Below are 20,929 nucleotides of genomic sequence, written 5' to 3'. Positions count from 1 at the left end.
ATCTGAAAGTCATCACATGCATGTTGACATTACAGAACACATACATTTTTTTAAAAGAATATTCTGGGATAAATTCAAGATTAGCTCAATCAACAGCATGAATGAAAAATGTATATCGACCTGTCCCTCCTTTTCTTTAAATAAAGAAAAAAATTGAGTTACAGTGATGCACTACAATGAACGTGAATGGTGACAATCCGTAAACATTCAAATGCCACAAGATGTAAGCAATATGCATGTTAACATAATTCAAGTGTGATGAAATTGCATACTAATCTTTTCTCTGTAAACTTCCGATTTCAAGAATTCCCTAAAATGTATCAAAATGTACAACTTTGTGCCATGATGATAACTTTGTAAACGCTAAAAAGACCATAAAAACAAAGATTAAAACAACTTTACAGCTCAAATAATAACAGGAGAAGGAATGTGTGTTTTTTTTCATTAAAAGCTTCACATTTTTGCCTTTAAATCCTCCAAAGGTTGGCCCCATTCACTTCCGTTGTAAGTGCCTCACTGTAACCTCATTTAAAAAATAAAAAAAAGGACAAGTCAAAATAATTTTGTGGTAATCAACATAATGCCACAAATGCTGTTGATTTAAACTTAACTTGCATTGAAGCTGAAATATTTTATGAAAACCTTAAAGGGATAGTTCACCCAATAATTACATTTCTGTCATTTACTCACTTTCATCTCAGTCCAAACCAGTTTGACTTTCCTCTGTGGAAAACAAAAAGGTTATCTAATGTCCGAGATGCCCTTTTTCTTATAATAAAGGTAAATGGCTTTCCCTGGTTCCCGTCCACTTTTATTGTATGGAGCAGCTTGGACATTCTGCTAAACTTCTCATTTTGTGTTCCATGACAGGAATAAAAGATTGAAGGATGAAGGAGAGAGTAAATTATGACAATTTAAATTTTTGTTTGAACAATTCTTTTAACTTGAGAATGAATAAAATATCAAACAAGCACATTAATTTTCCTCAAAACACTGAAATTATGTTGCATTAAAAAAATCTTAGGGGGCTTGATTTGATCAGAGGAATAACACACAGATCAATGTGGACATGCAAAACACATAGGTCAGGACATACTGCCATCCTACTCAGCACAGATGAATGAATGATGGTGGACTGAATCACTGGAAGTAGCCTTGAGACTCAGAAAGAGGACGGGAGATGTTGTGGAAGGCCCACTGCAGGATCCCATCTATAGAGTTCTACATTAATCAGGAGAAATACACTGTTTGGCATCTCAACCAGGGCTGGTGGCATATAGAATTTTCATGGCTCATTTTGCCTCTATTTTATTTATTTGTATACTGTTGAGAAATATGACCTCACCTCTCCCATTATAGAGTCCATCTCATCTTGTTTAAGCAGCTGTTCTGAGGTGGCTGAGCTCTGATCAGTCATGAGTTGAGTCGCCTGTGGGAGTACAAGAAAGACATTTTAGAGCTTTAGGAAGTTCATAAGGGTGTCAGAGTGTTTGGTTTTTGAACATGTTGTACCTGAAGACTCCTAGATGATGTTTCACTTTCTGAGATCCAAGTCCTGGAGCAGTTCCTACATTTAGTCTTTCCGCTGACAAGATAATAAGAAGAGAGTGAAAGAACTTGTGATTAAAATTAGGAAGCACTGAAGAACTCACAGCTGTTCTTTAATAATATACTGTTCAATAACATCAAAAGATATAAACCAACAGAGTTCTAATGTAGTTTTGTAAGTGCCCCGTCACTGTCTTATTTGACACACTCTATTCAGGTCTGATAGGCAGACTGATAGTGAGCTGGTAGTAATCAGGTTTGTTAAATAAGGGAGACATTAAATACAGGTGAAACTCGAAAAATTAGAATATTGTCCAAAAAGTTCATTAATTTCAGTAATTCAACTTAAAAGGTGAAACTAATATATTATATAGACTCATTACAAGCAAGTAAGATATTTCAAGCCTTTATTTGATATAATTTTGATGATTATGGCTTACAGCTTATGAAAACCCCAAATTCAGAATCTCAGAAAATTAGAATATTGTGAAAAGGTTCAGTATTGTAGGCTCAAAGTGTCACGCTCTAATCATCTAAACACCTGCAAAGGGTTCCTGAGCCTTTAAATGGTCTCTCAGTCTGGTTCAGTTGAATTCACAATCATGGGGAAGACTGCTGACCTGACAGTTGTGCAGAAAACCATCACTGACACCCTCCACAAGGAGGGAAAGCCTCAAAAGGTAATTGCAAAAGAAGTTGGATGTTCTCAAAGTGCTGTATCAAAGCACATTAATAGAAAGTTAAGTGGAAGGGAAAAGTGTGGAAGAAAAAGGTGCACAAGCAGCAGGGATGACCGTAGCCTGGAGAGGATTGTCAGGAAAAGGCCATTCAAATGTGTGGGGAGCTTCACAAGGAGTGGACTGAGGCTGGAGTTACTGCATCAAGAGCCACCACACACAGACGGGTCCTGGACATGGGCTTCAAATGTCAAACGTCTTACCTGGGCTAAAGAAAAAAGAACTGGTCTGTTGCTCAGTGGTCCAAAGTCCTCTTTTCTGATGAGAGCAAATTTTGCATCTCATTTGGAAACCAAGGTCCCAGAGTCTGGAGGAAGAATGGAGAGGCACACAATCCAAGATGCTTGAAGTCCAGTGTGAAGTTTCCACAGTCTGTGTTGGTTTGGGGAGCCATGTCATCGGCTGGTGTTGGTCCACTGTGCTTTATTAAGTCCAGAGTCAACGCAGCCGTCTACCGGGACATTTTAGAGCACTTCATGCTTCCTTCAGCAGACAAACTTTATGGAGATGCTGACTTCATTTTCCAGCAGGACTTGGCACCTGCCCACACTGCCAAAAGTACCAAAACCTGGTTCAATGACCATGGTATTACTGTGCTTGATTGGCCAGCAAACTCGCTTGACCTGAACCCCATAGAGAATCTATGGGGCATTGCTAAGAGAAAGATGAGAGACATGAGACCAAACAACGCAGAAGAGCTGAAGGCCGCTATTGAAGCATCTTGGTCTTCCATAACACCTCAGCAGTGCCACAGGCTGATAGCATCCATGCCATGCCGCATTGAGGCAGTAATTAATGCAAAAGGGGCCCAAACCAAGTACTGAGTACATATGCATGATTATACTTTTCAGAGGGCCGACATTTCTGTATTTAAAATCCTTTTTTATTGATTTCATGTAATATTCTAATTTTCTGAGATTCTGAATTTGGGGTTTTCATAAGCTGTAAGCCATAATCATCAAAATTATATCAAATAAAGGCTTGAAATATCTTACTTTGCTTGTAATGAGTCTATATAATATATTAGTTTCACCTTTTAAGTTGAATTACTGAAATTAATGAACTTTTGCACGATATTCTAATTTTTCGAGTTTCACCTGTATGTGTAGTGCTGGAGTACACCAGGACCGGGATTGACAGCCACTGCCCTAACATCTTGATAGTTGATCATGTATCAGACATCTGCATGAGACATCTGAGAGGTCTTACTTTGAGAAATTGCAGTGGGTATGGTAGCTCTGTAGGCACTGAGGACAGGTGATCAGCTCTCCTCTGGTGAGGTGGCAAATTCCACAGGCCATCCTGATCCCAACCATATCCCCATCAGAGCCTCTAGTGTTAATTTCACCAGGAAACTGTGATGAAACGTAGAATTTGTCACGTAAAAGTCAGTTTGCAAACATGAAGTTATAGTAACATTCATTTGATTAGACTAGGTTGACTACTTTTATGGTGCTTCTTTCCCCCCCAAATTCTCCTTTTGTGTTGCATGAAAAAAACAAAAAAGAGCAAACAGGTTTGGAACAATATGAAGATGAGTAATTAATGACAGAAATGTCCTTTTTGGTTGAACTATTCATTCACTCCTTCACTAGACAGCCCTCTTCCTATTTGCTCACTCAGTCACTATGTTTCTCACTGAGTCACATGGGAGAGTTACTGTACCTGGAGGCCTGTGGGCTGAGTGCTTTTGCCTCCTGGGACAGTGGAGAGTGAAGTGGAGGACAGAGAGGAGAAGTAAGAGAAGTCCACAGCAGAGCTAGTGCTTGTCTCCATCAGAGGAGGGTGAACAGCTGGCTAAGAAAGTGCACAGACAGAAACAGAGAAGTTACTCCTGATATTTCACCATCACTGGTGTTAATGTTTTACGGATACATACAGCATGTGACAAATTGTAACGCTCATTTAATTATTAAATTTTTTGGGAAAATGTTGTTTCCAGAAGAATTAATGATCATGTTGCCATCTCCCATATTATTTACCTGCAAAGGGATATATGTCCTCTCTTTGGCTCTGCTGCATAGCTGACACCGCCATGTACCACTGAAAAACAAGCACATTTCTAATACAATGGAAAAAGACAGAATTTACAGAATTTCATATTTTAGATACTTTTCATGCTTGACTTAGACAAAGATTAATGAAGACACTGTCACAGGGTCAGAATCCTGTGTGTCACATGACTGCTCTGTGTACCTGGGTATGGAGGTGAGCGGCGGCACCAGGCAGCTAAGGTGGAAGGCGCGAGGACAGCCGTCACAGCAGATGAGCTCCCCACCATCTTTACATACTGCACATTCATCATCGTTATGCTCCACCTGAGCTCAGGTGGCAGCAACATGATAAATAATTGACCAACCAATGAGTATAAGAGTAAAGAGAGAGGTTTTTTAACTTCTTTGATGTCTTAATTTTCTTTTCATTAAATTGAATGTTAAAGGGTGAAACTCAAGGGTGAAAACATGTCCAGGTCATATTCGACCCAAAAATTAAAAGAAAAAATAATAAGAAATACAATTTTGCATTAGGAAAATTAAGCCTATTTTTAGGATGATATAAATATATACTGGTGGCCAAAAGTTTGGAATAATGTACAGATTTTGCTCTTTCGGAAGGAAATTGTTACTTTAATTCACCAAAGTGGCATTCAACTGATCACAAAGACCCCATTTCCAGCAGCCATCACTCCAACACCTTATCCTTGAGTAATCATCCTAAATTGCTCATTTGGTTCTAGAATATTACTTGTCATTATATCAAACACTGCTGAAAGCTATTGAAAACAATTAAAGGGATAGTTAACACAAAGAAACTAATCTTACAGGAGATCACAAATAAGCTTCATATTATTTAAACAAAATATATTTTATTAGTTCTGTATTGTTATTTTGGGTTGAAATATGACCTGGTTGACATACATCTGGTTACCTACATCCACAGCCCTGGTTCTGGGCTCCCCCAGCTGGTGACTATAGTTGCGTGCAGTCTGTGTCTTGTGTCCACCAGCTGTCTCATCAAGATTGCCAGAAGAATAAAACTCTCCTCCAACCTTGATGCATTTTTTGGCACCTCCTGTGGGAGAAAGCAGCTGAGACATCTGTGCTGCCAGAGTGAACAGCCAAGGCGTTTAAGCGTCTATCAAAACAGACTCTAAGAGCTGAAGCATTAGCAAAGTGAAAACTTTTGTCATAGCCTTTCAATATAGTGCTGAGCTCACCAGATTCAATGACTTGCTGGATTAGAATCCCCTCCACTGTCCCACAGCCAGTGGGATGCTCACTGGCGGACAAAGTCACAGCTCTCTGGACTGATGCAGACACAGCCTGGACACCTACAATTTGAGAGATAGCACATTTATTGATATGCAGCCTTTATTCCTTTTCTGAAATCGTTAGAATACAATACACACCTACTGATTCATTATTGTTGCTCTTTTCCACATTTTAGAATAATATTAAAGTCATCTCTAAAGCAGTGATGAAAACAATGTTAAAAATTGAAACATTTGATATTTGTTCTTTTTCTAAATAGATTACAGATCTGCACCCTGTTGGTATTCTCTCAACCAACTTTATAAGGTCTGGGATGCTGTTAAACAGTATTGTATGATGGGAACTTGTTGGCTTTTTTTTTATCTTTAGTTTTGTAAAGAAATGTAAACATAGGCACAATTATATGTTTCTACAAATCTACTTTCAAGCATTTAAGGATAACATTTTACAACAAGTTTCCATACGTTAAAATACGTAGGTATCATGAAGAGACAATTAACAATATATATTTGACTGCATTTTTTAATCTTTGTAATTGTTTGTTAATAAAAATAAAATTGTTCATTGTTAGTTCATGCTAGTTCATAGTGCATTATCTAATGTTAACAAATACAACTTTAGATTTAAAAAATGTATTAGTAAATTTTGATTAATACATTTTAAAAAAGTATTAATTGTTAGTTCATGTTAACTAATAATGTTGTTAACTAATGTTAACAAATGGAACCTTATTGTAAAGTGTTATCCATTTAAGCATATGCTTTTAGCTCAAAAAGCTTTTGGTTTCTAACCATTTTAAGGTTTTTGTACCTAAAATATATTCTGGCATTAAATGTAATCCCCAATCATTGACCTCGAGGTAAATGTTCCTATCATTTCAATGTTATTTTCATGATTTCTACAAGCTGTAAAACATACATTTTCTGAGGTGCCTTTGTGTTTTTGCCCTCTTTAAGGTCAATGTCATTAGAAAAAAATTAAGCTAAGTATGTCTGACTGATCGTGTACATAGTCATCAAATTACACATTTTACACACACAAGTTATTACCATTTCCCACCATGACCTGAGAAAGTGCTGTCCCTTCTGTTTTCCTCATAGACTTCCCTTTGCTTCCTGGAATAGTTGACCCATATAGATTTTAGACTGAGAATGTTTACACCATTTTGTAATGTAAATTGAATGCTATGTGTGCTGGTGACCATACCTGAGGTGGTGGGTAAAGCTCTTTTAGTGTATTGATGAGAGCGATGGGTCTGATGTCTCTCAGCCGCCCCTCTCTTCTTGCTTGGTTGACTGCGGACCTGCAGCTCATGCCTGGTGTTTCCAGTGTGTCGGACCACCTGCTTTAGTCCTGCCACATCACAGTACTATTAATTAGACTGTGATCATCCACCACCCAACCTTTGACTTTTACCTGAAATGTTTATTGTACCTTTGGGGAGGTTATTAAATAGGGTTTCCAGTTTGGGATAACTCTCTTTGTTGTACTCTTTACAGAGATTGCACCAAAAGGCCTGGAGGACAGCAGCGTCCTGATCCAGTAGCAATGTGAGGAGGGAGTAGACAGCTTTGTGGATGCCATCTTTTTTCTTTCGATCCAATGTTTCCTGTAGTTTGTATCAGTATTGGTTTGATGTTTTAATATTCAAGACATTATGACATGATGACAGCATTACTACCTCCGACATTGTAACAAACTTATACTGTGCTGCACTTCTGTTGATGCTGTCTCACATTTTGCACATCCTCATAATATTTGCATTACCTCAGCATCTGCCTCTAGGACACAATATCGAGACTTGCATTTTGCACAAACATGATGTGCAAAAAACAGGATGGCCTTGTTTATCTCATACCACACACACACCACAACTTCATGCATATTAATTATTTGTTGTACTTATGTATATTTCAATTCATTTTGGATTATTTGTCTACCCTTTGCATATTTCTAATGTCTTGTTAAATATTTAATTAACACTTAACAATAAGGTTCTATTCATTAACATTATTTAATGCATTAAGTGTCATGCACTAACAATGAATAATGTTTTATTACAGCATTTATTAATCTTGGTTAATGTTCATTTTGTTAATTGTAGTTCATAATGCATTTACTAATGTTAACATATGCAACTTTTAATGTAAAAAAATTATTTTATATAATATGTTGAAATTAAAAGTAAGAAAATAGTGTGGTAAAAGTATTGTTCATTGTTAATTCATGTTACCTAATGTAGTAAACTAATGTTAAAGGGATAGTTCACCCAAAATTTCAAATTCTCTCATCATTTACTCACCATCATGCCCTTCCAGATGTGTATGACTTTCTTTCATCTGCAGAACACAAATAAAGATTTCTCAGCACTTTTGGCCCATACAAAGCAAGTGAATGGGTACCAAAATTTTGAAGCTCCAAAAATGGCATAAAGCAGTATAAAAGTAATATCCATACAACTCCAGTAAATATTTTCAGAAGCAATATGATAAGTGTGGGTGAGAAACGGATCACTTTCACATTCTTCTTCTTGTGTTTTTGGTGATTCACATTCCTAATGCATATTGCCCCCTATTGGGCAGGGAGAAGAATTTCAAGCAAAAAAGTTCTTAAATATTGATCTTTTTTATCATATCAATTCCGAAAATATGGATTAAAACACTGGAGTAGTATGGATTACTTTTATGATGCCTTTATGTGCTTTTTGGAGCATCAACATTTTGGCACCCATTCACTTGCCTTGTATGGACCTACAGAGCTGAATTGTTTTTCTAAAAATCATAATTTTTGTTCTGCAGAAAAATATAAATCACATAAGTCATATAAATCTGGGATGAGGGTGAATAAATTATGAGAGAATTTTCATTTTTGGGTGAACTGTCCCTTTAACAAATGCAACCATATTTTTAAGTTACTGATATTTCTCATATACTGTATGCCACACATATCTCTTTAATTTGCAACTTTCTATTTACTTATGTTTATTTTTCTATGCCATATATTTTAATTTAATGCAACAACGTTCTAAAAAATTACAAAAACAAAAAACAAAAAATTATCTCTTTGTACAATACAAAATACAATACTACTTTGTATCAAAATGCAAAAAATAAGTTCATTTGTGCCTCTGTGTGACCTGTTGTTTACCTGTAAGATCTGTTCAGAGATGATGTCATGATCAGCCAGCCCATACAGTAAGGGGAAAGGGTCATGGACTGCCATGGCGATCTCAGTCCTACATGCTCGTAGCTGGGAGCGTAGGTCAGACTTGCCATAACCTTCAACCCTGGACATGCTTTCAGGAGCAGAGTTTTGCACAAGGAGAATTGAAGTTCTGCAGTACATATCACAACTATATTTATAAACATCTTTTGGCCCTGTTGTTCTGATTACAAAATATTTCTTAAAAATATTTATTTAAATTGAGTTATAAATAATAACTATGATAACCTTAAATAATATATTTAGTTTATCCTTAAACCTTTTGAGATAACATTACTTACTCTATAACTGTTTTGAAATAATGGTTTTCTGAGCATAAATGTGAAATATGCTAAATGTAAAGAAGTGTACTTACAATGAATGCTGGTGGTGGTGAGGAATAAAGAGATGCCTGCGACCTCCTATTTGGTTTCCTTTTATTTGGTTTGATGGCTGTCACTAATTAGCACTGCTTGTTGTGCCTGGTGAATAAATTGCCCTTGTGCTACATGGCCTCTATGGGGCCATTTAATCACAAGACCTTTAGTCCCGTGGCAAATGTTGACATGCAGTTCAAACAAAAATCAGTTGAAACACTAATTTCAAACACCTTGCACCTTGGATAAAAATACTTGCTTCTCATTTGTTTGCATCAAGGCTCATTTGTCAGGTATGGCTTGGAAAGTCCACAGTTGGGCAAAAAACGATTTCTCAACCATATGAGCAAACTACTTTTGGTCACCTGTCTCTCCTGAGGACTAAAGTTTCCACACCAAGGGGAAACCCAGTCTCTGCATCACTGTAGATGCTCTGCATGTGATTTAGTCATTAATGCAGCATTTGTAATGTTGTATGGGAAACATGTCTTTGAGATTTTCAAACAAGGCAATGCTATAATTGTTGTTGGTTTTAATGGACCATGCTGAATAGAAAATCTTTTATTTTCATTAAAACAATGATGGTGGATTTAATGTTTGTTTGTTTTTTGCAAGTGTTTTTTGTGTGTTTTTTTTTTTTCTTTTCATCTTGATTAAAAGGAACAGCTTTTATTTTGTTCACCCCAAAAATGAAAATTATGTCATCATTTATTCACCCTCATATTGTTCCAAACCCATATGATTTCTTTTATATATTGAACATAAAAAGACATTTTAACCAGAATGTCAGACTCACTCACCATTCACTTACATTGCACCCTTTTCCATATTATGAAAGTGAATGGAGACTGAGGCTGACATTCATCATGACATCTGTTTTGTTCCACAGAAAAAAGAAAGCCATACAGGTCAGTGCATATAGGATTTTTTTATTCTACCTTTCTCCTTTATCATGTGGTGTCCCTGAAGGGTCGATCTTAGGACCCTTACTATTTTGCCTTTAAATGCTACCCCTGAATTCAATTTTATGGATGTATAACATATCTTGATGACTATTATGCTGACGATTCTCAATGTAATTTTCCAGTGAGTTTACACAAGAAATGTCCATTTGACGATGCTCTGAATTGCCTCGAAGATACCAAACACTAGCTGACAATTGTTTTTACAATTAAATGACAGCAAAACTGAAACGTGGGTGAGTAAATGATGAGAGAATTTTCATTTTTGTGTGAATTATTTCTTTAAGTAGTGCATTGTCCTCCTTTTGAGATACAATGTTCAACATTGATTTAGTTCTTGTATTTTTAAGCTCAGAAATAGTTGTGTTCTCATTCTAATGCATGATGCACAATTTTCTGAAGTTTGTGACTGATGGAATATTCTGCCTGAAGTATTGCTCTACAAATGTTGATACTTTTCTATCAGGCATTAGAAAAATCTTGAAAAGGCTAAGCATAATTATAAAATATTTTATCTTTCCTGGTAATTTATTATACAAATTAACACAAGCTCTACATCAGGGGTCGGTATTATAAAAAAAAACTAACAATATTATTAAAAAACGTCACTGTTTTATTCTATTATATTAATACTTTTAAAGCTACTCAAGTTATTCAGCCAAAAGTAGTGAGTGGTTTTCTTGTTTCCTTGTTATTGTTGTTTGATTAATAGACTTTATATGTCATAGCCTGCTAGGCAGTGCTCAATTCGGTTGCATGTACACTTCTAGTCCAACATTTTGATGCAAATACGATTTTTGTCCCACTGTTTATGCTCACTGTAGACCAAACCGTCTGCGTTTACATTGGGCTTTGGCGGAGTTAACATTAGCTGCCTGTCAATCAAACAGCACGGAGCTACAGACGTCAGGAAATAAAAAGTCAATCTTTTATATTTTATCTAGATCAACCAACCAGTGGTGGTCTTGCTGTCCTGATTGATGTAATGTTCTAGATGTAGAACAGAGGCTAAGTATAGAAAATCACTCAAAAATGTATCATCGATATCGATCTATTTTTTATTTTTCAGATTAATATTACGATTGTTTTATCTCCCAGCCCTATTGAAAACATTGACTTAATCTCTCACATCAACACAATAATCTTACAGGCTACATTATAGACACAAAGAATCTAGGAAGCAGAAATATGAAATTTACCTCGATATGTTTCTTCAAATTAGAGGCAGGATTAATGCTGATATCTGGCTTGAGCAAGTTGAACTCACATGACACAGTCAAGTAATTGCACTTTTTCACTGTGAAAAGCCCTTTCAGGTGTTGAACTGTGCTTGAGGCATCCTCCACAGTTGGTGCCAGATCTACAGCTGCCATTCAAGTGTTTGATTTGATTTGACAGGAGTCACAAGTCTCTCTCTAGACAATCATGTTGATAGATACAAATAAAATCAGGAAGGTGAAGTTGCAACACAGACGGTGGAAGAAAAATGTACTCAAGTAAAAGTATAAAATGTTTAAACTACTTAAAAAAGTGCAACTGCTGGGAAAAACTACTTAATTACAGTAACGTGAGTATTTGTAATTCACTACTTTGCACAGCTGCATTCAGCAAAACAACTTAGCATTTTTTCTCCCACAGAAAAAGGAAAGTCATAGAGGTTTGGAAAAACACAAGGTAAATTAGTAAATGATGACAGAATTATCATGTTACAGGTGACCTATCCCATTAAGAGTGAATAAGAACAAATCTGCATTGTAACAGTAGACAGTGTGGTATTAAGACATGGATTTTATTGATTTCTTTTTTCAGACAGATGTCATGCTCATAAATGTCCTTACAGAGTGAATAATGAGCCAACAACAACACTCTACACAACCCTATGGCAACGATTTTTGACAGATTAAATCCCCTCATGCACTTTCAACAGCAATGTCCAGTTCTTACATACAGTCTTCCCATTTACATGACTGTTCTGCAATTGTTCTCAACCACTGTGAATTGGCTAGATGGTGTGAAATTAATACAAGATTTCACTAAAGGAATTGTTTAATCACAGAACATCATAAATCCATCAGTTGCCATCAGTCTATCACATGTGTATTCAGGTAGCCATACAATGAAAGTTTGCACTACGATGTCGCAATAACAGAAGGCACAACTAGTGTACAAAGTGAAAGATGACAAAACAGCAAAGAGGAAACAGAGGTTTGAGAAATGTGATTTGTGAAATGTAAAAGATGACACTCTGTGCCATGTCAATGCACAATCATCCTCCTCAACCTGGCCCCTTCAATTATCCTCTGCATACATCAAAGAAAAAATAAAGTCAACTCTAAGTACCAACAATTTAATCACAGTAATTCCTCATGTCCAACAAAAAAATTGCCATTTATGTTCGAATTAATAGAATTATTGGCACCAGAAGAAATCTGACTAAAATTAAATACATTATATTTGCCTACTATATCCTAAATTAATTCTACAATCTATATACAGTGAGTGGTGTTAATCAGTGCATTTATGTAAACAATTTAATCTATAAAACAAAACAAATAACGTTAAAGATTAAAGAAACATACTATTTTATACAGACTCGCAAACAACTCACAATCCTTTAACGTACTGTCACAATAATCTGAATGTTGTGAGTTGACAACAGGCACAACTTTGTGGTACATTCTCTCTCAGCGCTTTTTAAAAAATATCTTCACTTTGGAGCTGAAGACATTAGCTAGATACATGTTGTAAGATTCTGGTGAGACAAAATTTTCGAATTTCTATCTAAACATTCATTCGACATGTGCCGGAGAGTAAGAGAGCTTTACTACACAGGTATTTGGGATATGACAATCATTTGCAATCAAACCCACACATTTCCTTGTCAGAACCTCAGAACAAAGTGCATACATTTGAAATGAAAATCATTGTTTCCTAAGGCTCACCTCAAATCTACGTTCCACTACTCAACCAATACATTTTGTTCTAGTTGGCTGCAAAAGAACTCAAATAAAAACAACCTGCATATTCATGAAAAATATCCTTGTTCATTTTTATGCAGAGTAACATGAGTATTAGTAGGCCTTCATAAAAGTTCATCTTAAAATCTAATGATCCTAGTGGATCAGTAAAACTGTATAAGGCAAGAGCAAAAAGCCCAAATCATATGTACTATTTGACTACCAGTGTATGGCTACAGGAGAGAAATTAAAAGTGAAGCCCTTGTCATATTAAAAACAAAAAAACAAAACAACATTTGTACAGGTGAACATAAATCACGTCTAATGGATGGATGTTCACAATAATATAAATACTATATACAATACAGTACCACCTAGCGGATCTAAAGTGTATACATGAAGCGAGCAAAAACTTCCACTGGTTCTTTGCAACAGTGCCACGGCACTTTAAAGGTATGCCAGATAGTGCACACACCTCTTAGTGAGGCATGGTACTGGATTAGCATGTAGGATGTTTCCACAAACCCACACTAAGACTTTTCACAGGATCTTTCTGTTTTATCATTTTTTTTATTTTTTTTATTCTGAGTTCACGTTTTTTTCACTATTGATGTGTATGGACCAAAGACGTGACAGATTCTAAAAGTTGTCTTACTTGCATGCTGTAGATGATTAAGAAGGGCAGTTATTCTGACATTTATATTAACTGTTAAACTAATTTTTGTGAAGGCATCATTTAGTGCTTTTTATAATGTACAAAAATACAAAACATAACAAACGATAATCCATTCTCAAATTTTGTCCCAAGATGGTACACATGCCATTTCCTCTCTTATATGAATATGTTAGATAGTCACTTTTTTAAATAGCTATGATATTTTTTTGGCAATTGAACTGACAGTGTGATGTTTTTATCTGGCAACTGAGTATAGTTTTAGAACAATTCAGATAGATGTAAAAAGCCTAAATCCGATCATAGAGTTCAACCGGACGTGGACTCATCGGAAGCAACAGAACAAGCGTGTGGTGTAAATGGAGGTCCATACTGCATTCTACTAACAGGAACACCCGCTTTCAGTGGCCGGAGGTTCCGGTTGTTTGTCCAGTTTAATGTCGATCACTGGGAGGAATTGTGTGTTAAGGAAATCTACATTTTATAATGACTCTTAAAAAATGTATTACAGTTGAATTGCAGATTTCCAGATATCTGCAAATAACAGAGGCATTAAATAGGAGTAATTGCAGCTACTCAACAGTAAACATAAAATAGATGTGCCTTTGAGTGCACTTGACCTTCAAGTGGTGCTGATTCATCATTTACAGACTTTAATTATCTAAATATTTTAAGTTTTTCACAACCCACTTTACTTATGTAACCTAACATACAGTATGTCAGAGTGAAATTGTATATTACACAAGAACAAATGTAGGGTGGGTCTTGATATTATCCATTGGGAACTTATTGGATTTAGAAAATTGGCAGTTACAAAACATATTGTTCAGGTCTGCCACTGGGTTGGGGGTGAAAAATAAGAGGGCTTACTGAACAGGAAAGTTGCTTCAGAGGCAGAGAAATCTATTCCCCCTTTTTTAAATGAAATTATGATTTAAAATTATTTATTTTTAGATTAATTCATATTATTCTTTAGAATAATGTGCACCGAATCATGCACAATAAGACCAGATATTGAATTTAAAGGTGAAAAGTGTAATCAATGCACACTTAGTGTGACCAAACATAATTGCAAAAGTAATGAGGATATACTGTATGAATGTATACAAAGTTGCTTTGTCAGGCTCGTTGGGATTCTCAAACAAACAGCGCATAAACCTTTCGAGGAAATGGCTCACTTATAGTTGTCTCTGTATATTATGCTGAGATACTGTAAGAGAAAGAAGTTCACCATAAAATTACACATATCACTTTTAATTTTCAGGTACCATGCCCTAAAGGATACTGCCTTCTTTGTTGTTATCATCCAAGCTCTCCATTCCAGGCAAAGCAGCAGCCACTCGCCGAAACAACTGGTATGCGAAACAGAAAGCAAATTAAATCAGACAAAGAACATATTTTCAGTACGAACTGCCTAAAGCCTAAAGGGCACCAACTCCAGTGACTAAATCAAATCTATCTAAGAGCTTTTCATGTGTTATGTTACAGGGCATGAGATCTATTAGATTACTCCATTCGATAAGGGCCACTTGACATTGAACAAAAAATGTTGCGCTGTTTGACTCACCTGTTTAACGTTACTGCCATTCTTTGCACTTGTCTCAATGAACATCACATTCAACTCTTTGGCCCTCTGCTCCCCCTCCTCTATAGTGATTTGCCTAGAGCAAATGCCATCATTATGCATAATAAATGTAATAGAAATTCAGACAAATAAAATCGATAGAGGAAATAAATGACAAATGAAGAGTGCAGCACAAAAAGTTCTAAATGATATTTCAATGATTCACCTCTTTTCCTCTAGGTCTGTTTTATTGCCCACCAGCATGATAATGACATCACTTCCCCTCTCTGTTCTGACATCATCAATCCATTTGGAGGTTAGTTGGAATGAATTGACATCTAGGGGGAAAGAAGAACGAATGTCACACAGTCTGGACCACCGAGGAGGGATTTACATCTTTTACATGCCTTATCAAATCGCTGCAAGACACAAAAGGAGTTGCCACTACATATAGATTGACCTATTGATTTAAGTTATATACAGTGAGAGAGTGTGTGTGTAGCTCACTTGTGATATCATACACAACCACAGCCACTGTGGAGTCCCTTATGTAGCTCGGGATAAGACTCCTAAAGCGTTCCTGCCCCGCAGTATCCCATAGCTGTAACCTCACCTGCAGAACAAGACATAATATATTTTTTTTAAAATAATTATCCTACTGATCACGCTACCAGAAAGTGTTATGACTTATGAACTTGTCAAAGCTTCTTACAGTTCGGTCCTCCAGATACATGGTTTTTGATAAAAAGTCAATTCCAATAGTTGCCTGCAATGATAAAAAAAATGTAAGATGCAAGACAAAATGGCATATCTGAAAAATCAAGAACTCTTTGTAAACTATAAATACATAAAGTAAGTGTCTGCATTAGAGAAATGCTAGTATACCTGATAAGTGTTGTCAAAACTGTCATACATGAACCTTGTTATCAGCGATGTTTTTCCAACTGTTAAATCAACCAAAATAAGAGAAAAATCATTCAGACTGTGATTGAAATCTCGCAAAAACCACCAAACAACAAATCACACAATTTGAGGTGATTAATAGTAACTTGTGATATCATAACACTGCTGGTCACGTTCATTCTACGTATAGTCTTCAGTATATGTTTTCAGTATTTCAATTATGCTGTTTTTCTGCAATGCATATCAAAATATATTGAGTATTCAACTTAAAGCTGAAGTGTGTATTTTATACACCATTAACTTCACAAAACGAAATAATCACTGTTTTCAAGCAGATTTCACAAACTCCCCCATCTTCCATTGGTTGTCCAAACAAATAGTCCTGCCCAATACTCACACTATTGGTCAAGCCAATGCTGTAGTGTTGGGCTGGACAGGCCAACACAAGACTGTTTTGATGGCGCCTTTTAGGTGAAATCAACCTAAAAATTGTTCACTTATCATTGATTCTGCATTTAAGCACTTGGAATATGAAAATCATTTTAACACAAATCATCTTTAACTGCTGTTTTTCAAATTAATTATTGATCTTGAGGAATTACACAGGGAAGTTCTCTATTTGGGCTTCACTGTTGTTAAGAGTTCAAATGACATACAGTACATGCGACTTTAAAAATGGGGCAGTGCATGGAGCCATTGTGACAGCAGAATTCCTGAGTACACATTTCAGACCAGTCAGGTCTGGCCTGTTTGTCAGGTTGAGCCGAGATGCTAAAATCATCATACGACACAATGCTGATAGTTATCCTACAGCTCACAGAATGAGAGGGAATAATGGTTCTATCCGTCCATTCATCTGTTGATGTCTTTAAACAAGAACAACCAAATGTGATGATTTGATGAGCTTCAGGACCACGGACAGCAGAATACAAGTTGTCTTCTGACATTAACTTGCCATAAAATCCTGGAAAAACAAATTATTTTGCTAATATCTTTCAGCAGGGTTTCATTACACCAAGCATTATTCCATCCCTATGAAGATGTAGATGCAGAGAGCTGCCACTGCTTTAGTGCTGTATGTCATTTGGACCTACTTTCTTCTACGAATACTTGTAATTCAAACTTTCAGATCATCAATTAGTGTAGTTTTAAAGCTTTTTATACCATATAGTGGGCCCTCTGTCCTTATGGTGCCGCCTGACTGTTTGTCATGCATGTTCTCAATACAAGCAATGAATGATGAAGAGACCACAGCATCAAGATGTCTAAGTCATTTATTGCCAGAGATTGGATAAGCATACTGAAATCTAAAGATACCTCAAGAACACGTGAATTGACGTGCCAATGCTATTATTTTCAGTGTTTGGATGTCCAGTCATCAAATGTCACGCTCACAAATGCCCGTCTGATTACGTCTTCACAAACAACGACAGTGACACTGCTAACATCAAATCCAAAGATGTCCAAATGAGTAAACTACGATATCTATTCACATTATATACTGCAGGCTGGTCTTATAATTCATGATAGTTCATGAAATCATGCGAGAGGGTTTTATTTTTGCTCTGCTGAAGAATCCACAGACACTGCCAGCCTGGGTGTGTCTCCAGCAGACACACGGGAAATGCAAAGCCTCTGCACCTTTCTGTTTCATGGGAATGTTTTAAAGAGAAAACATGAAATGCACCTATATAAATGTATTTAGCTTTGATTAACTCATATATTGCACTGGTTTGGGCTATTTAGACTGCGCTAGATAAGTGCGATCAATAATATCGCATTGATCTGCCTCCAATAGAAAATGCAACTGACATTAATATATGTTCACAAAGTTTTTAAAATATCGATAGTACGAAGCGTAATATTTCCAGATAAACGTGTAAAGACGTTGCATAGCTACATTTTCATGACTAATCAAAAATTAAACATCTGCGATCGACTTGTATGACAGGAAATCGATGAGAGGCAACATCTTTTGAAATAACACCACGAACAAAAGAAAAAAAAAAACTGAAAAACACCATCAACATACTAATGTACTTCATGCATGTATTGAAAGGTTAATGGGTTCGTCCAAACCCAGTCGTGCCAAACGTAAAGACTCACCGCTTTGCTCCCCTAAAAAAACAAGTTTGAATTTCCGTAAAGGATTCCCAAAGTCACTTCCCATGGACATGGTTGCTTTTATTACACTGTTGAAATGGATTAATATGTACAGGTGGCACCAGTCTTGCGAGAATGCAGATGAACAATCTCCAGTCCCGAATCAATGGATATTGCAGTGCTGCTCGCTCCGCGATGTCAATCCTTCAGCCCAGTGCGCATGCGCAGTGCTGGCAATCCGCCCGTCTGATATCACTGTGTGTTTACGGAAACGCTGCTGGTAAACTCTACTCGCGCATTAAACCGCAGGCCTTGCATCCGTTCAGCATTGTTTTCCAGATACTATATGCATCTCAAAGTGCACACATGATATATCTAAATTATCAATATTATTTATAGTAGTATGTGTATTTATTCCTAACGCATACATTTAGCGGGGACTTCTCTTAGATTTTAAGTAGCCTAAATACATAATGTGAATAATCAAAATAATTGACAAGAAAAAAATGGTCTATATGTTTGCTGGGGCAAATCCAGTAGATTAAATTAAATTGTTATCAAATAAATGTATAGATAACAAAAAACAACATTCTCAAAACGTAAAACTCTAGTGTAGTTGGGTTATTTATATTATAGGCTACTCTACTATACTACACTATACTAAATGATACTCTCTGGACATGGGAATACACTACATATCTGTAGAGATGGCGTCAGTAGAAATCAAGAGGTCCCTAATTCTAAGAATTTGAATAATTATTAAAACAGTCTCTTTTCATCCATCCAATGAGTATGTACTGTAGCTAGTACAACGCAATAAGTACTATAAAGAATGGAAAAATAGCATGTATAGTTGCAATATAGTAAGTATGTGCCTTGAAGCATGTATTGAAATTATGTTTCAATACATTCAATATAACAAAACACTCCTTTTTTTTTAAATATATATATATATATATATATATATATATATATATATATATATATATATATATATATATATATATATATATTTAAAAAAAAGGAGTGTTTTGTTGGGAATGCAATAATTCACAACCTGTTGTTATAATAATAGGCTTTGATAGCATTTGTGCACAACTAAATATTTGTTATATAATAGAACTAATACAACAATATAGATTAAGTACTGTAAATTGCTTCTTTAGTTCAACATTGTTGTTACTTTGAAATCAAGCATAATGTTGTTTGCAGGCTGGAAGATTACCATTGGTTTTTGGTTGAATGTGACCACAAAATGAGCCATTTCATAGCTGGAGTGCACCATATTAAAGTATTTTAAAGTTGTGTTGAGGCTGCACATTTTTGCTCTGGAAAGGAAAGACATTTTTATAGATTTTTCACCTATCAATAAATATTGTTCAAAAGAGTGTAAACATCATTTTATACCATTTAGTCATTTAAATAATTTGTATATTGTTAGGAATTGTGTAAATATGTTTATTGCCAAGCAACAATGGAATGGATATAGCGAACATTGACGTCCATGATTGGAATGCTCTCGGAAGGCTATTTCCAGTCATGATAGTGCAGCTCCTATCTGCTTGAATGGGGAAAGATCAAAATCTCAAAAACAGTTAGTCAAGATTACGATCAAAGAACATGTTTCAAATAATTTTTACCTTTTTTAGTATTTACTAATAGATTAATATATTGTACTGGTTGTCAGATTATTGTGCAAGAAACAGGAATGAGTTAAAAAAGGAAACAGAAGTGTCTCAGTGAAAATAATTGTTTCCGCAACCCAATAAACCCAAGTCAAATAATGCTTTGCAAACAAATTAATTGTTTATTTATAAAAGAGAAAGGGCACACATCAACATTTGTGGAATACGCATGGCTGTAGGACATGTTTTGGACATGTTTTGATCACTATGTAATTGTGCAATTTAAAACATAATTTTGCGGGATTTGATACAACATTATAATGTACCAAACAACATGAAGTTCTATGTTTTATGCAGACTGAGATTAAAATGTACAGAAAGACTGATGCTAAGTGTAGAGCAGAGTAGGGCGGGGTCAGGCTGGAACAAAGCACGCCCGGTCCCCAATCAGCCTGATGGGGACACGCGAGGGATAAAGGCAGCTGGTGAGGACGTTTCTAGAGTGAGAGAATTACAGGCAACTGGAAAGGCTGCTCTGCGTGTTTATGTTTGCGTGTTTTTGGTTCAGTTTATCATTAAACTATTATTTACATTGCCAAGCCGGCTCTCACTGGAGGGATGCCTGTCGCGGAGTCCTAGACACTGCCGTACACCCAGGGGAGTGCCGTTGCCATCCGCCGGGGGACTGAGTATCCCGACTGCCTGGAAGCGCGGAACGGCCGCCATCCGCGAGGCGAGTGGGGACTGGACTCCCAAACCGCCTGGAGCGAAGGAGCCGCTGCCAGGGGCGGAGGAGTGCCCTGCCGTCCCCCAGAAACACGGAGGGGTTGAGAGGACCACCGTCCGTGAGGGGAGGAGGGAAGCGACTCCCCGACTACCTGGAGCAGTAGGGCCGCTGTCAGGTGTGGAGGAGTGTACCCACGGGTCGCCAGGAACGTGGAAGGGCGTTCTGTCCACTGGGGTTCGTTTTGACCCTGGTCTGCCCGGGCAGGAGCGGCTGCCATCTC

At 36.5% G+C, this 20,929-nt stretch overlaps 2 protein-coding genes across 2 annotated transcripts; both read right to left on the bottom strand.

Moving 5' to 3' along the window:
* Positions 1 to 1,140: 1,140 nt before the first annotated feature.
* Positions 1,141 to 8,851, bottom strand: aire (autoimmune regulator). Its single transcript, XM_052129425.1, is given in 13 exon segments — positions 1,141 to 1,221; positions 1,346 to 1,429; positions 1,513 to 1,585; positions 3,495 to 3,617; positions 3,946 to 4,082; positions 4,268 to 4,328; positions 4,482 to 4,608; positions 5,142 to 5,357; positions 5,503 to 5,616; positions 6,607 to 6,672; positions 6,764 to 6,910; positions 6,992 to 7,166; positions 8,705 to 8,851. Coding segments are annotated over 13 exon segments (1,551 nt in total).
* A 3,022-nt stretch (positions 8,852 to 11,873) lies between these two features.
* On the bottom strand, positions 11,874 to 18,499 carry LOC127645193 (ras-related protein Rab-6B-like). Its single transcript, XM_052128730.1, has 8 exons — positions 18,301 to 18,499; positions 16,177 to 16,235; positions 16,004 to 16,057; positions 15,799 to 15,904; positions 15,518 to 15,629; positions 15,295 to 15,388; positions 15,013 to 15,079; positions 11,874 to 14,174 (listed from the first exon to the last, which is right to left on the bottom strand). Exons 1-8 carry the CDS (start codon positions 18,368 to 18,370, stop codon positions 14,110 to 14,112), a joined length of 627 nt encoding a protein of 208 aa, XP_051984690.1. The 5' UTR covers positions 18,371 to 18,499; the 3' UTR covers positions 11,874 to 14,109.
* Positions 18,500 to 20,929: the final 2,430 nt, after the last annotated feature.

The sequence above is a fragment of the Xyrauchen texanus genome, chromosome 6 (genome assembly GCF_025860055.1).
Source record: "Xyrauchen texanus isolate HMW12.3.18 chromosome 6, RBS_HiC_50CHRs, whole genome shotgun sequence".
Taxonomy (NCBI): Eukaryota; Metazoa; Chordata; class Actinopteri; order Cypriniformes; family Catostomidae; genus Xyrauchen; species Xyrauchen texanus.
The sequence above is the reverse complement of the archived record's forward strand: the minus strand, read 5'-3'. Positions and strand labels throughout refer to the sequence as shown.

Bases quoted from the DNA above. Each gene is read 5' to 3' on its own strand.
- LOC127645193 (XM_052128730.1), bottom strand. From the start codon at position 18,370: ATGTCCATGGGAAGTGACTTTGGGAATCCTTTACGGAAATTCAAACTT. The intron at 15,905-16,003 runs GTAAGAAGCTTT...CTTGTTCTGCAG, and splicing joins TGTATCTGGAGGACCGAACT to GTGAGGTTACAGCTATGGGA. The intron at 15,389-15,517 runs GTGAATCATTGA...CATTTGCTCTAG, and splicing joins ACAGACCTAGAGGAAAAGAG to GCAAATCACTATAGAGGAGG.